The 15,885-nt window shown below is 37.8% G+C and overlaps 1 protein-coding gene across 1 annotated transcript; it reads right to left on the bottom strand.

Moving 5' to 3' along the window:
- Window positions 1–13,716: 13,716 nt before the first annotated feature.
- Window positions 13,717–15,195, bottom strand: LOC130939171 (extensin-like). Its single transcript, XM_057867273.1, has 2 exons — window positions 14,967–15,195; window positions 13,717–14,699 (listed from the first exon to the last, which is right to left on the bottom strand). Exons 1-2 carry the CDS (start codon window positions 15,046–15,048, stop codon window positions 13,717–13,719), a joined length of 1,065 nt encoding a protein of 354 aa, XP_057723256.1. The 5' UTR covers window positions 15,049–15,195.
- Between the last annotated feature and the right edge of the window lie 690 nt (window positions 15,196–15,885).

The raw sequence follows: 15,885 nt of genomic DNA, 5'->3' as shown, positions 1-15,885 counted from the left end.
CTCATATTCTTATTAGATGAGCGGGGCTTGTAGCTTTTTGTTTCTGAACAGTTTTGGCATCCCCCTGTATCTTTAAATTTTCAGAATAATTGGCATCCTTAGGAACTCAGAATTCAGATAGTATTATTGACTCTCCTAGTGTAGTATGTTGATTCTTGAACACAGTTATTTTATGAGTCTTGGCTGTGGCCCTAAGCACTTTGTTTTCCAGTATTACCACCAGAGACATAAATGCCACAGACACATAACTGGGTGAACCTTTTCAGATTGTGACTTAGCTTTGCTAAAGTCCCCAGTTAGTGGTGTCCAGAGCTCTTAAGCACACTCTTTTGCTTTGGATCACGACTTTAACCACTCAGTCTCAAGCTTGTAACTTGGACCTGCATGCCACAAGCATATGGTTAGGGACAGCTTGGTTTAGCCGCTTAGGCCTGGATTTTATTTCCTTGGGCCCTCCTCTCCATTGATGCTCAAAGCCTTGGATCCTTTTTACCCTTGCCTTTTGGTTTTAAGGGCTGCTTGGCTTTTATTCCTTTTGATGTATATATATATATTTATATATATATAAATCTCTTCTTTTTTTTTTGACTGCTTTTTCTTGCTTCAAGAATCAATTTCATGATTTTTCAGATCATCAATAATATTTTTCGTGTTCCTCATCCTTTCAAGAGCCAATATTCATCAAATTCAAGGTACAATTTATGCACTGTTCAAGCATTCATTCAGAGAACAAAAAGTATTGCCACCACATATAATTAATTATAGTCTTTATTACTAAGAACTCATAAATATAGATTACTTCTTTATTCTAAAAAAAATTCTACTACTTTATTCATGTCTGATGATGATGAGAAAAATAAATTACAGCTTAATTGGAAATAAAATCAAAATAGACATACTAATTACTACTACTACTATATATCTCCTAAGGTAAATTTCTAAAATAATACTATCACAGAGTTAAAGCTGGAATTAGAACTTAACAACCTGTATTTTGGGAAGTGGATGTTCCTCTAGTCTGTGGGGTGCCTTCAAGAATTAATTTCTAACGCTTCAGCTCCCTATTCTTGCTCTTCCTGTTCTCTTAGGTGCCATGATCTTAATGAGTTTTAGCTCAGTGATCATGGCAAATCACACCAAACTTAGAGGTTTGCTTGTCCTCAAGCAAAAGAAAGGAAAGGAGAGGAGTAGATGAAAGGCATTTTCAAATAAAGATAAGATGAGTTGAAAAAGATATGAGGAGAAAATAAAAATATTTGAAAAAGAATTGGATTGGACAAAGATTTGGGCTTATGAATTAAGATATATTTGATATTTTTGAAAAAGGGATTTTAGAAATTAGTGTTTCTAGAAATTAGGATTAAAAATTTTAGAATTGAAAGATGACATTTTGAAACATGTTTATGCAAGAAATCATGAATTGAAACATAAAAATTTAGAAAAATTATGAAGAAAAACGAATTGTACCTCCTCCCATCATCCTGGCGTTGAACGCCCACATGGTGCATGTTTTGGGCGTTCAACGCCCAAATGTTGCTTCTCCTGGGCGTTCAACGCCCATCTGGTGCTTCTTTCTGGCGTTGAACGCCAGAAAGTCCTTTGTCACTGGGCATTTTTTTTTGAACGCCCAGGATGCTAGCAGACTGGCGTTAAACGCCCAGAAGGTGCATCTTTCTGGCGTTTAACGCCCAGAAGATGCTCCTTTCTGGCGTTTAACGCCCAGATGGCTACCCTTACTGGCGTTAAACGCCCAGTGGGTGCTTCTTTTGGGCGTTTGACGCCAAAAGTGTTTCTTACTGACTTTTTCACGCCAGTAAGCTTCCAATTTCTTTATAACTCTGTGAATCCAACCAATTGCTATTTTACCTTGAAGAGATTTGGACCTAAACCTGTAAAAAAAGAAAATTTATTTAATTAGTAAATAAACTTTGTAAATGGCTGGGTTGCCTCCCAGCAAGCGCTTCTTTAATGTCATTAGCTGGACTATTACTGAGTTTTAATCAAGTCTCAATTTTGAGCATTCTTGCTCAAAATTGCCTTCAAGATAATGTTTGACTCTTTGTCCATTAACAATGAACTTTTTGTTAGAGTCATTATCCTGAAGCTCTATGTATCCATATGGTGATACGTTTGTAATGACATATGGACCTCTCCACCGGGATTTTAATTTCCCAGGGAATAATTTGAGCCTAGAATTAAATAGCAGAACTTTCTGCCCCGGCTCAAAGACTCTGGATGACAATTTCTTATCATGCCATCTTTTCGCTTTCTCTTTGTAAATCCTTGCATTTTCGAAAGCATTGAGTCTAAATTCCTCTAGCTCATTTAGCTGGAGCAATCATTTTTCTCCGGCTAACTTGGCATCAAGGTTTAGGAATCTGGTTGCCCAATAGGCCTTGTGTTCCAGTTCCACTGGCAAGTGACATGCCTTTCCATACACAAGCTGGTATGGAGAGGTCCCTATAGGGGTCTTAAATGTTGTTTTGTATGCCCACAGAGCATCATCCAAGCTTCTTGCCCAATCTTTTCTACGGTTAATTACAGTCTGTTCCAGGATTCTTTTGAGTTCTCTATTTGAGACTTCTGCTTGCCCATTAGTTTGTGGGTGATATGGAGTAGCCACCCTGTGGTTGACTCCATAACGTACCAGAGCAGAGTAAAGCTGTTTATTACAGAAATGAGTGCCCCCATCACTGATTAACACTCTAGGGATACCAAATCTGCTGAAGATATGTTTCTGGAGGAATTTCAACACTGTTTTAGTGTCATTAGTGGGTGTTGCAATAGCCTCCACCCATTTGGATACATAATCCACTGCCACCAGAATATAAATGTTTGAGTATGATGGTGGGAAAGGTCCCATGAAGTCAATACCCCATACATCAAACAACTCAATCTCCAAGATTCCTTGTTGAGGCATGGCGTAACTGTGAGGTAGGTTGCCTGATCTTTGGCAACTGTCACAATTAAGCACAAATGCTCGGGAATCTTTATAAAGAGTAGGCCAGTAGAAGCCACTTTGGAGGACTCTTGTGGCTGTTCGCTCACTTCCAAAGTGTCCTCCATACTGTGATCCATGGCAATGCCAAAGGATCTTCTGTGCTTCCTCTTTAGGTACACATTTACGGATTACTCCGTCTGCACATCTCTTGAAGAGATATGGTTCATCCCAAAGATAGTATTTTGCATCTGTGATTAATTTCTTTGATTGCACCCTACTGTACTCTTTGGGTATGAATCTCACTGCCTTGTAATTTGCAATGTCTGCAAACCATGGCACTTCCTGGATGGCAAACAGTTGCTCATCCGGAAAGGTTTCAGAGATCTCAGTGAGAGGGAGGGACGCCCCTTCTACTGGTTCTATTCGGGACAGGTGATCTGCTACTTGATTTTCTGTCCCTTTTCTGTCTCTTATTTCTATATCAAACTCTTGTAGAAGCAACACCCATCTGATGAGTCTGGGTTTTGAATCCTGCTTTGTGAGTAGATATTTAAGAGCAGCATGATCAGTGTACACAATCACTTTTGATCCTACTAAATAGGATCTGAATTTGTCAATGGCGTAAACCACTGCAAGTAGCTCTTTTTCTGTGGTTGTGTAATTCTTCTGTGCATCATTTAGAACACGGCTGGCATAGTAAATGACGTGCAGAAGCTTGTCATGCCTTTGTCCCAATACTGCACCAATGGCATGGTCACTGGCATCACACATTAATTCAAATGGTAATGTCCAGTCTGGTGCAGAGATGATTGGTGCTGAGACCAATTTAGCTTTCAGGGTCTCAAATGCCTGCAAACACTCTTTATCAAAGATAAATGGCGTGTCAGCAGCTAGCAGGTTGCTCAGAGGTTTGGCGATTTTTGAAAAATCCTTTATAAACCTCCTATAGAATCCTGCATGCCCCAGAAAGCTTCTGATTGCCTTAACATTAGCAGGTGGTGGCAATTTTTCAATTACTTCTACCTTAGCTTGGTCCACCTCTATTCCCTTGTTCGAAATTTTGTGCCCAAGGACAATTCCTTCAGTCACCATAAAGTGACATTTTTCCCAGTTTAAAACTAGGTTAGTCTCTTGGCATCTTTTCAGAACAAGTGCTAAATGGTTAAGGCAGGAGCTGAATGAGTCTCCAAATACTGAAAAGTCATCCATGAAGACTTCCAGAAATTTTTCCACCATATCAGAGAAAATGGAGAGCATGCACCTCTGAAAGGTTGCAGGTGCATTGCACAGGCCAAATGGCATCCTTCTGTATGCAAATACTCCAGATGGGCATGTGAACGCCGTTTTCTCCTGATCCTGGGGATCTACTGCAATTTGATTATAACCTGAATATCCATCCAGGAAGCAGTAGTATTCATGACCTACTAGTCTTTCTAGCATCTGGTCTATGAATGGTAAAGGAAAATGATCCTTTCTGGTGGCTGTATTGAGCCTTCTATAATCAATGCACATACGCCACCCTGTAACTGTTCTTGTAGGAACCAGTTCATTTTTTTCATTATGAACCACTGTCATGCCTCCTTTCTTTGGGACAACTTGGACAGGGCTCACCCAGGGGCTGTCAGAAATAGGATAAATAATTCCAGCCTCTAGTAATTTAGTGACCTCTTTCTGCACCACTTCTTTCATAGCTGGATTCAGCCGCCTTTGTGGTTGAACCACTGGCTTGGCGTCATCCTCCAGCAAGATTTTGTGCATGCATCTGGCTGGGCTAATGCCCTTAAGAGCACTAATGGACCACCCAAGAGCTGTCTTGTGCGTCCTTAGCACTTGAATTAGTGCTTCCTCTTCCTGTGGCTCTAAGGTAGAGCTTATAATTACAGGAAAGGTATCACCTTCTCCCTGAAATGCATATTTTAGGGATGGTGGTAATGGTTTGAGTTCGGGTTTTGGAGGTTTCTCCTCTTCTTGAGGGATTTTCAGAGGTTCTATTATCTTCTCTGATTCCTCCAAATCAGGCTGAACATCTTTGAAGATGTCCTCTAGCTCTGATTCCAAACTCTCAGCCATATTGACCTCTCTTACCAGAGAATCAATAATATCAACACTCATGCAGTCATTTGGGGTGTCTGGATGTTGCATTGCTTTGACAACATTCAACTTGAACTCCTCCTCATTGACTCTCAAGGTTACTTCCCCTTTTTGGACATCAATGAGGGTTCGGCCAGTTGCTAGGAAAGGTCTTCCTAGAATGAGAGTTGCACTCTTGTGTTCCTCCATTTCCAGCACCACAAAGTCAGTAGGAAAGGCGAATGGCCCAACCTTGACAATCATGTCTTCAATCACGCCTGATGGGTACTTAATGGAGCCATCAGCAAGTTGAAGACATATCCTGGTTGGTTTAATTTCTTCAGTTAAACCAAGCTTTCTGATGGTAGATGCAGGTATTAGGTTGATACTTGCCCCAAGATCACATAAAGCTTGCTTGGTACAATTACCCTCTAATGTGCATGGTATCATAAGCTCCCAGGATCTTTAAGCTTCTCAGGTAAGCTTTTCAGAATGACTGCACTGCATTCTTCAGTGAGGTAGACTTTTTCAGTTTCCCTCCAATCCTTCTTATGACTTAAGATTTCTTTCATGAACTTAGCATAAGAAGGTATTTGCTCAAGTGCTTCTGCAAACGGAATCTTTATTTCAAGAGTCCTGAGATAGTCTGCAAAGCGGGCAAATTGCTTATCCTGTTCCGCTTGGCGGAGTTTTTGAGGATAAGGCATTTTGGCTTTGTATTCCTCAACCTTAGTTGCTGCAGGTTTATTACCTACAGAAGTGGGTTGGGAAGCCTTTTTAGAAAGGTCAGTACTTGTATGTGACTGATTCCCTACTGGCATTTGAATGCCAGTGGTGGGAGCTGGAGTGGCGTTAGACGCCACTTCCTTGTTTGTTACTGGCGTTTGAACGCCAGAACCATGCTCCCTTTGGGCGTTCAACGCCGGATTCATGCTTGTTTCTGGCGTTGAACGCCAGGAATGAGCATGGTCTGGGCGTTCAGCACCAGCTTTGTTCCTCTCTGGGCTCTGCTTGTCCTCAGAGGGATTTTGAGTATCCTCTTGTTCATTTCTTGGTTTCCTGCTGCTTTGAAGTGAGGTATTTAATGTTTTCCCACTTCTTAATTGAACTGCTTGGCATTCTTCTGTTATTTGTTTTGACAGTTGCTTTTCTGTCTGCTTTAATTGCACTTCCATGTTCCTGTTAGCCATTCTTGTTTCCTGTAATATTTCCTTGAATTCGGCTAACTGCTGAGTTAGAAAATCTAATTGCTGATTGAATTCATTAGCCTGATCCACTGGACTGAGTTCTGCAGTTACTGTTTTAGCTTCTTCTTTCATAGAGGATTCACTGCTTAGGTACAGATGCTGATTTCTGGCAACTGTATCAATAAGCTCTTGAGCTTCTTCAATTGTTTTTCTCATATGTATAGATCCACCAGCTGAGTGGTCTAGAGAAATCTGAGCTTTTTCTGTAAGCCCGTAGTAGAAGATGTCTAATTGCACCCATTCTGAAAACATTTCAGAGGGGCATTTTCTTAGCATCTCTCTGTATCTCTCCCAGGCATCATAAAGGGATTCATTATCTCCTTGTTTGAAGCCTTGGATGTTCAGCCTTAGCTGTGTCATCCGTTTGGGAGGGAAATAGTGATTCAGGAATTTTTCTGACAGCTGTTTCCATGTTTTTATGCTGTTCTTAGGCTGGTTATTTAACCACCTCTTAGCTTGATCTTTTACAGCAAATGGAAACAGTAATAATCTGTAGACATCCTGATCCACTTCTTTATCATGTACTGTGTCAGCAATTTGTAAAAATTGTGCCAGAAACTCTGTAGGTTCTTCATGTGGAAGACCAGAATACTGGCAGTTTTGCTGCACCATGATAATGAGCTGAGGATTCAGCTCAAAGCTACTAACTCCAATGGAGGGTATACAGATACTACTCCCATATGAAGCAGTAGTGGGGTTAGCATATGACCCCAAAGTCCTCTTGGACTGTTCATTCCCACTTGCTTCCATACTAGATCACAAGGGATAATTTATATGTTGATATTATTTATTTTATAAAAATTAATTTTTATAAAATAAAATAAAAACGAAATAAATAAATTTTTTTTTTTGAAATTGAAAATTGAATTTTTATAAAAGATTTTCGAAAAAAAGAGTTTAAAATTAGTTAGAAAAATAAAAAATTTTTGAATTTTGAATTTTATGATGAAAGAGAAAAACACACAAAAGACACAAGACTTAAAATTTTTAGATCTAATGCTCCTTATTTTCGAAAGTTTTTGGAGGAAAAACACCAAGGAACACCAAACTTAAAAATTTTAAGATCAAGACACAAGAAAAACTCAAGAACACCTTGAAGATTCACAAGAACACCAAGAACACAAGGAAGAACACCAAACTTAAAATTTTTAGAAAACTTTGATGAAATTTTCGAAAATTATGAAAGATTAACAAGAAAACACCAAACTTAAAGTTTGGCACAAGATTAAATCAAGAAAAATTATTTTTGAAAAAGATTTTCAAAAGTACTGGTGCTCCCTCATCAAGAATATAAACCAATGCTTTAGCCAATTGGGAATAAATATAACACTTGTTCTAGATATTCCAATTAGTGCTTTTAAAAAGAACACAAGTGAAACAAGAAAAGACACAAAGCAAGAAAAACTCAAGATCAAACAAGAAAAATAAGCAAGAACAACTTGAAGATTAATGAAGAACAAAAAAAAAACACAGGTCGAAAATTTTAAAGAAAAATATGAGATATGCAATTGACACCAAACTTAGAACAAGACACTAAACTCACGAAAATTAGCAATTAATTAAAAGAAAAATAATAAATTTTGAAAAGAAATTTTTGAAAAGAAACTATCCTATCAAGATTTAATGACTCTATGACAATAAAAAAAAATAAGAATAAAAATAAAAATAAATTATTCCTAATCTAAGAAATAAAATAAGCCTTCAATTGTTCAAACTCAATAATCCCCGGCAACGGCGCCAAAAACTTGGTGGACGAAATTGTGATCACATCAATATAGCATTAATGTATTTTTGTAGAATTGTGGAACTTAGGATTTTTGGTACGAGTGGGCACAATTCCGTTCAACTAACCAGCAAGTGCACTGGGTCGTCCAAGTAATACCTTACGTGAGTAAGGGTCGATCCCACGGAGATTATTGACTTGAAGCAATCAATGTTATTTTATTAATCTTAGTCAGGAGGCTAATGAAGTTATTTGGATTTATTTGTAAAAGGCCAAACTACAAACTACTTAAAATTGTAAGTTAAAATAATAGGGAATAATAGAGTTACTTGTTTATAAAGGATTGTGGAATATGTTGGAGTTTTGGAGATGCTTTGTCCTTTGACTTCAACTCTTCCTTGAAATCCTCTTCTCACACGCAGGTTCCTTCCATGGCAAGCTCTCTGTAGGGTGTCACCGTTGTCAGTGGCTACTTCCCATCCTCTCAGTGAAAACGTTCCTATGCTCTGTCACAGCACGGCTAATCATCTGTCGGTTCTCAATCAGGTTGGAATAGAATCCATTGATTCTTTTGCGTTTGTCACTAACGCCCAGCCCTCAGGAGTTTGAAGCACGTCACAGTCATTCAATCCCGGAATCCTACTCGGAATACCACAGACAAGGTTTAGACTTTCCGGATTCTCATGAATGCCGCCATCAATCCAGCTTATACCACGAAGATTCTGATTAGGGAAGCTAAGAGACATTCATTCAATCTGATGTAGAACGGAGGTGGTTGTCAGGCACACGTTCATGGGTTGAGGAAGGTGATGAGTGTCACGGATCATCACCTTCTTCACAATTAAGCGCGAATAAACATCTTAGATAAGAACAAGCGTGTTTGAATGGAAAACAAAGGAATTGTATTAAATCATCGAGACGCTGCAGAGCTCCTCACCCCCAACAATGGAGTTTAGAGACTCATGCCGTCACAAAGTATGTAATTCAGATCTGAAAATGTCATGAGGTACAAGGAATGTCTGTAAAAGTTGTTTAAATAGTAAACTAGTAACCTAGGTTTACAGAAAAATGAATAAACTAAGATAATTGGTGCAGAAATCCACTTCTGGGGCCCACTTGGTGTGTGCTGGGGCTGAGACTAAAGCTTTCCACGTGTAAAGGCCTTTCTTGGCGTCAAACTTCAGATTATGACGTGTTTTGGGCGTTCAACTCCGGATCATGACGTTTTTCTGGCGTTTAACTCCAGACAGCAACATGAACTTGGCGTTTAACGCCAAGTTACGTCGTCTATTCTCGCGCAAAGTATGGACTATTATATATTGCTGGAAAAGCCCTGGATGTCTACTTTCCAACGCCGTTGAGAACGCGCCAATTGGGCTCCTGTAGCTCCAGAAAATCCATTTCGAGTGCAGGGAGGTCAGGATCCAACAGCATCAGCAGTCCTTTTTCAGCCTAAGTCAGATTTTTGCTCAGCTCCCTCAATTTCAGCCAGAAAATACCTGAAATCACAAAAAAACACACAAACTCATAGTAAAGTCCAGAAATATGATTTTTGCCTAAAAACTAATATTATTTTACTAAAAACTAACTGAAACATGCTAAAATCTACATGAAATTACCCCCAAAAAGCGTATAAAATATTCGCTCATCAGGTAGCTATGGCAAATTATATATCAAATCGAAGCCCCGGATGTTAGCTTTCCAACGCAACTGGAACCGCATCGTTTGGACCTCTGTAGCTAAAGTTATAGCCGTTTGAGTGCGAAGAGGTCAGGCTGGACAGCTTAGCAATTTCTCCGACTTATTATATTCCTTCTTCTTTTGCATGCTTCCTTCCCATCCTCCAAGCCATTCCTGCCCTATAATATCTGAAAACACTTAACACACATATCAAGGCATCTAATGGTCATAAGAGAGGATTAATAATAAGCAAATATAAGATCAAAGAAGCATGTTTTCAATCAAAGCACATAATTAGGAAGGCAAATGTAAAACATGCGAATTGTATGAATAAGTGGGTAAAGAGTTGATAAAATCCACTCAAATAAGCACAAGATAAACCATAAAATATGGGTTTATCAGTCTTATCGTCATGGAGAAGAACATTCCTATCCTACTATGTATGTTAGAGAGGATATTACTCCTTAGATTTTTTATGTAATGGTCCACCTACTATACGAAATAAGAGTGTATTGACCTATTCAATTTTGGTGGATGTATCCTTTTGAGAGGTTGATTGGGTCATTCAAGCGAATTGTGAACAACAAAACTCAAATTGAGGGTAGCATATGCAAGTCATTTCTAGCTAAAGAGACATTTGAATTTTGCTCTTTCTATTTTAACCCTCATGTTAAATTAGAGAGAACAAGATTTGGAAAAAATGATGGGAAAAAAGAATCATTGATTAGTGAACCAACCTACCCAATCTTTGTTCAAAAAGGAGTTGTGAGGGACGCAGGTAGTGAATATCGATTAGACAAGAAGAAAATTGAGGTCGTACATCTGCATGTATTGCTTAATTGTGATCAAATTTTACTGTATGTTATCAATGTTTCAAATGATATTTTAACTTGTTTTTTAATGAACCATTGAGTAATGTAACATTTTTTTTATTTATACTATTGCATCTTAGGTTATTCCAAGAAATAAATCCTGATTCATCACTCATCATTTTCTATTTTGGTTTAGAGAATACATTTGAGTGAATCTATTGACTCAATAGAATACGAACTAATTGTACTTAGTTAGGGTCCAACGAATAAGGAAATAAGCTTTCTGATCTACAATATTAACAGATATAGGTTTTATTCCTTATATGGTCAATGGAAAAAATGGATAGCACTGGGGTCTGAGTCTGCGGGGATATAAGAAGTGGTCATTTTGATAGGTATAGCGTGTTATACAACATAATTCATCTAGAGTATTTTTGTCACACTTTGTGCAAGGGGTGTGTGTGTCTAAAAATGAAAGGTTTGATCCAAGTTTGCAACTAAGAAAATGAAAGCATAATGATTACAATATTACTAAAGTAAATGTAACTAGAAAATATAGAGATTATGACCCTTTTATTTTACCCCAACATACACAACAAGTATACTATTTGCCATATATGGGGTCATGCAAATTTAGTTGAGAGGTTGTGGTTAAAACTAAGGCAAGAGGTTAATGTACAAAGAAGTTTCCTTATGCCATCAAACTACTGTATGACCACCCATTGCCAAACTACAAGAAGATTCCTGTTGAGACCAAAGGTCGATGGTTTGATAAGTGGGCTGTAAAAAGTCCATTTATTCAAACTTCTTAGTTTTTATCTTTTGTTTTTTTATGTAATTGATTTCGATAGGATGTCACATCCATTATTTTCAGAAAATTTAAATATGAATAAGTTGTATTTTATTTTATTAAATTGAGCTTTCTATTATGAAAATTATTTTATTAAAGAAATTTAAACTAATTTTTATGAACTAAGAAAAATTAATTATATTATCTCTGATTTAAAAATTAGAATAGCTATTTGAAATTAACTGGCGAGTTTTTAAATAAATAGTATTTTCAAAAGTAATTATGTTGAACTATATTTGATTTTTAATTATTACTCTATACCACTCTTTTTACCTAATTCTAAACACCATAATACTAAAACTCCCTCTCTCGCGCACACACACCCTAACCCTAACCCACCCAGCCGCCACCCTCACTCCTCTTCACTCACACACAAAGCACTCCACCCATACACACACGCGGATCAGAAGAAGAGAGGAAGGAGAGGACGGCGCGGTACCGGCAAGGAGCGTCATCGTTGTTGTTGTCGTGAGAGGGAGAGACGCGACACACAAAGAAGAGGAGAAGGAGCCCTAGCCGCCGCCGTTGAAGCTAGCTTGCCGTCTTCTTCGAGCGCTAGTGAGAGAAAGAGCTCGAGGAAGAGAGAAAACGCGATGAAGGAAAGCAGAAGGGGGTGCCCCGTCGCCGTTGAAGCTCGGCCGCCGCTGCTAGAGCTTGATGTCGTTGCCCTTCTGCCTCCGTCAGGCTACTGTGCTGCCGCCGAGGAGCTTGAAAGTAAGAAGGAGAGATGTCTCACTGCCGTTATGCTTTGTCACCGCGTTGCCATCGACTGGAGCTCATCAGTAATCGCTAAGCTACTGCACCGTTTCCAAGCCATTGCGTTGCCGTAGGTGTTGATTGGAGCAGCCATTGTCACTGTTCTGCCTTGTCCTAACCCTCCATATATAGTTTCTATCAGGTTCTATTCTTATCACTGAGAATCGTCAGAATTATTGTGTTCCATATTTTTGTTCCCCTTTGATGCAGTGAATTTTTGTTTTGAACTCTTATAGTCGTTGTTCTAGGTGTGTTTTCTTTATTTGTTTTTTATGTTATTTTTTTCTTTTTTTCTGGGCCTTTCTTTCTTTGTTTTTTATTATGAGATATAAAATTCATAACAATATGCAACAAAAATTATAAAATGTGATTTGAGTTAAATGAAAGTCCAAAAAATGGTGTCCAAATTAAATAATGACAAATCTAATAAAACAATGTTAAAAAATTCAAAAAAAAATTTGTTAATTAATAATTATTGTCAATGAGCCTTAGTTTAAATAATATACGTCTCCTTTTTTATTAAGAAATTTTGGATTTGAATCTCATTTAATACAAACTTAACTAAAAAAAAATATCTTGTGTGTGTAAGTGTGGTATGTATAAATGTATCTAATACTTAAAATTAAAAGTTATCCAATCTGTCCACCAAAAAAAATAATTGCTAATAAGAAGAGTATTGGTCATTATCAACTAATCTTTTGGTCAAGGGCTGCTAAAAACTGCAACAACAGCAAAACGTGCGGATGCATGATGACGATCACTCGATAGAGCCGTAGTTTTTCTCTCTCTTTTGGAACACGTGTCATTTGTTGTCAACAAATTTCTAGACATATGTTTTACCTATTTTTACACCAGATCCTAAAAAACACAATACACTTCGTCTTTGCCTTCTATACATTTTATTTGAATTACAAGATTTTTCTCTCTCTTTTTGGAAGGGGCTTGCTACAAACGAGTTAATTTGATTAAATGGTAAGAAATAATCAACAATTCAATGGTACCATTCTATGTTACTTACAAAATCCACATCTTACACAAAGGGAGAAGAGAGATTACGAGAACAAAGAGGATCTTCACTCTTCAAGTCTTATGCGCGCGCGGTTTCAAGTGGTAAATATCTTGCTAAAAACAAAAAGAAAAAAAAGAAAGGGGCATTGAAAGAGCAATGATTGCTTTCCATTGGTCAATTGTAAGTGAAATGGCATCCATCGTAGCCTGCAAAAACAAAAGCTAGTCTTAATTGTACACCTAACATTATTGTAATTAGTTATACCAAAACATAATAGTGTCAATAAACTATAAAGTTAATCATTATATTCTAGTTCATTAAAAAAATATCATTATATTCTGTTGCTTATACTAAATAGAGAGTTTAGAACTTGTTCTGGCTAGTTTTTTTCTTCTGCCCAAAAAAAAAGATGTATTTTTTATTGCAATTGAAAAATGTTTAAATATTTCTTGATATTTTATGGAAAGTTTGTCAAAATAAAAAAAATTATTATCTTACTTGGAAAAAGAAACTACCTATACACAGTATTACTTTTCATAATTAAAATTATAAATAAAAAAATCAACTGAAAATAAGATAAAGTAAAACATTAACGAAAATAGAAAATCAAATTTCTCTTTTTTCTTTTCTACTTACTTGGATCAACAGCAACCAACATGGCTGTCCCCCCAAATTCACAATTGCCACCAGCACCCTTAGTCCTTTGCCAATAACTATTAAAAGCATATGAAGCATGTGCAAAAACAGTGTTGGGCTCAAAACAAGGCCCACTAGGCTGAATAGAAGTGCAATCTGCCCCTGACCAGCAAGCATAATTCATGGCCTCTTGGATAATTGGGTCAGGGACTGATGGCTTGGCTACACACCACAACGCCGTGCTAGGAGCCATGTTCGGCGGTGGTGGAACACTTGGTGGTGGGTAGATCACGGGCGGCTGAAACACTACCGGGCTTGGGACGTTGCCTCCGGTTGGTGACGGATAAATAGTTGGTGGGCCAGGGTTGACACCACCGCTAGAAGGGGACGGAATGTAGTACGGTGGGGTGGGCTCAAAAGAAGGCGGGCTCATTGATGGGCCAGGTGGGCCTGGTATAATAATTGGGGGATTCTCTATGGGCTCCGGTGAGCCCGGCACATTCTCTGGTGGGCTTGGAACAATGTCAGGCGTTGTTGGGCTGGGGATGGACTCAGGTGGGCCTGGGATAATTGTTGTTGGGCTAGGGAATGACTCAGGTGGGCCTGGGGTAATGATTGTTGTTGGGCTTGGTGGTGGGCCTTGGGTTGGAATTGTTGGTGAGGAGTAATAGTAAGGGGGTGATGATTGATACCCTGTGGGGGTTGGAATGTTGGCTGAAGGTGAAGTTGGAGGTGGATACACACAATATGGAGGGTTGTTATTGCTGTCTGGTAATGGAACTGGAGGTAGTGATTCATAAGGTGGCAAAGAAAATGGGGAGCTAACACTATATGGTTGTGCGTTTGATGAAAATGTGTTTGGGTTAAGGTCAATTTTCTTTGTCATTTTCAATTTCTTTGTGATCTTATTGTTGGTTATGTTCCTTCTATGTTTATTAGGGCCTTTCAATACTAGTCTCATTGATCTATCTGCATCTGCAAAGGGGAAATCAAAGAGGATTCTAAACTACGATCAAGCATGACATAATTGCCATTAGAAATGTAATTTGTTTGATCTCAATAATAATATTATAATCCAATTATTGATTATGATATATACATTTGTCCAAAGCACATTTGTTTACATCTAAGTTGGAATTTTAACATTTGGGCAATGACGACAATGAAGTCTAAAAACCTGATACATATTATACCCAAAGCAATGGCAGATGAAACAATGGCGAAACAAAAGGCAAGACTTACCACAACGAGTGAGAGAAACAGATGCTAAAGTCATGTAGAGAAGAAGCACCATAGCTCTCAGTCTCAATCTGCTTGTTCCCATTGACCCACTTAGAAATTTTGGTAAATGCAATAATGTGCAATAGTGCTACACAAAATGGAAGGCTTCTTATTACTGTTATGACTTAACTCTCTTTTTATAGCACTCCCAATTTTCCAGAGTATAGAAAGACCCAAAGGAAGAACAATGTGACGCCTTTATAAATGCATGTAGACACTTGGATGATTTATTACTACTAGAAATTGCCACCAGAGTAAAGGAAGAGTGGACAAGTGGTTCTGTTTGTTGTAAAGATTTATTCTTTGTTGTGGCACTGCTTTGATGCACACTCATCATCTTTAATTTGCTAAAAATGTGTGCAAGAAGGAATCTTAAAGTGCAGAAAAATTCTTACAAATGTGTGTTTTTATGGGAATTAGACTAGAAATTGTCCCCAACAACACCCACTTTTTGGTTTTCTTCTTGATATTTATTATTTATTACAAGTACATTTTTCATGGTGGTATATATGCTTGCTTCCCTTGGAAAAAGATGAAAGTTTTTGGTTTTAGGCTCTTTTTGTTTTGCTTGCTTTCTACTCAAAGCTCTCTTACAAAAACACTAAACTCTTCTCTTCTTGTTGTGGGCTTGTATAGCGTGAGGAAGAGGAATTGGTGTAGTAAAAAAACAAAGATTTTTACTAAAATTATAAATTAAAGAACATGTGCAATGTAGATGATTTTTTTTTTGTGGATTTTTTTATTAAAAAAAGACAATCTTTACATTTTATGATAGCATCACCGTATTCTAAAACAAAAATATATACAGTGAGCTATATCTTCAAATTGGCACTTAAAAAGAATGCAACCAATTTTTGCTTCTTACATTGCTTTTAGGGAA

Source organism: Arachis stenosperma, chromosome 7 (genome assembly GCF_014773155.1).
Source record: "Arachis stenosperma cultivar V10309 chromosome 7, arast.V10309.gnm1.PFL2, whole genome shotgun sequence".
Classification (NCBI taxonomy): Eukaryota; Viridiplantae; Streptophyta; class Magnoliopsida; order Fabales; family Fabaceae; genus Arachis; species Arachis stenosperma.
This window is presented reverse-complemented; position numbering and strand designations above follow the sequence as displayed.

What these genes read in the sequence shown, in the direction of transcription:
- LOC130939171 (XM_057867273.1), bottom strand. Translation starts at nt 15,048, where the DNA reads ATGGGAACAAGCAGATTGAGACTGAGAGCTATGGTGCTTCTTCTCTAC. An exon ending in TGTTTCTCTCACTCGTTGTG is followed by an intron (nt 14,700 to 14,966) that starts GTAAGTCTTGCC and finishes TCCCCTTTGCAG; the next exon opens with ATGCAGATAGATCAATGAGA.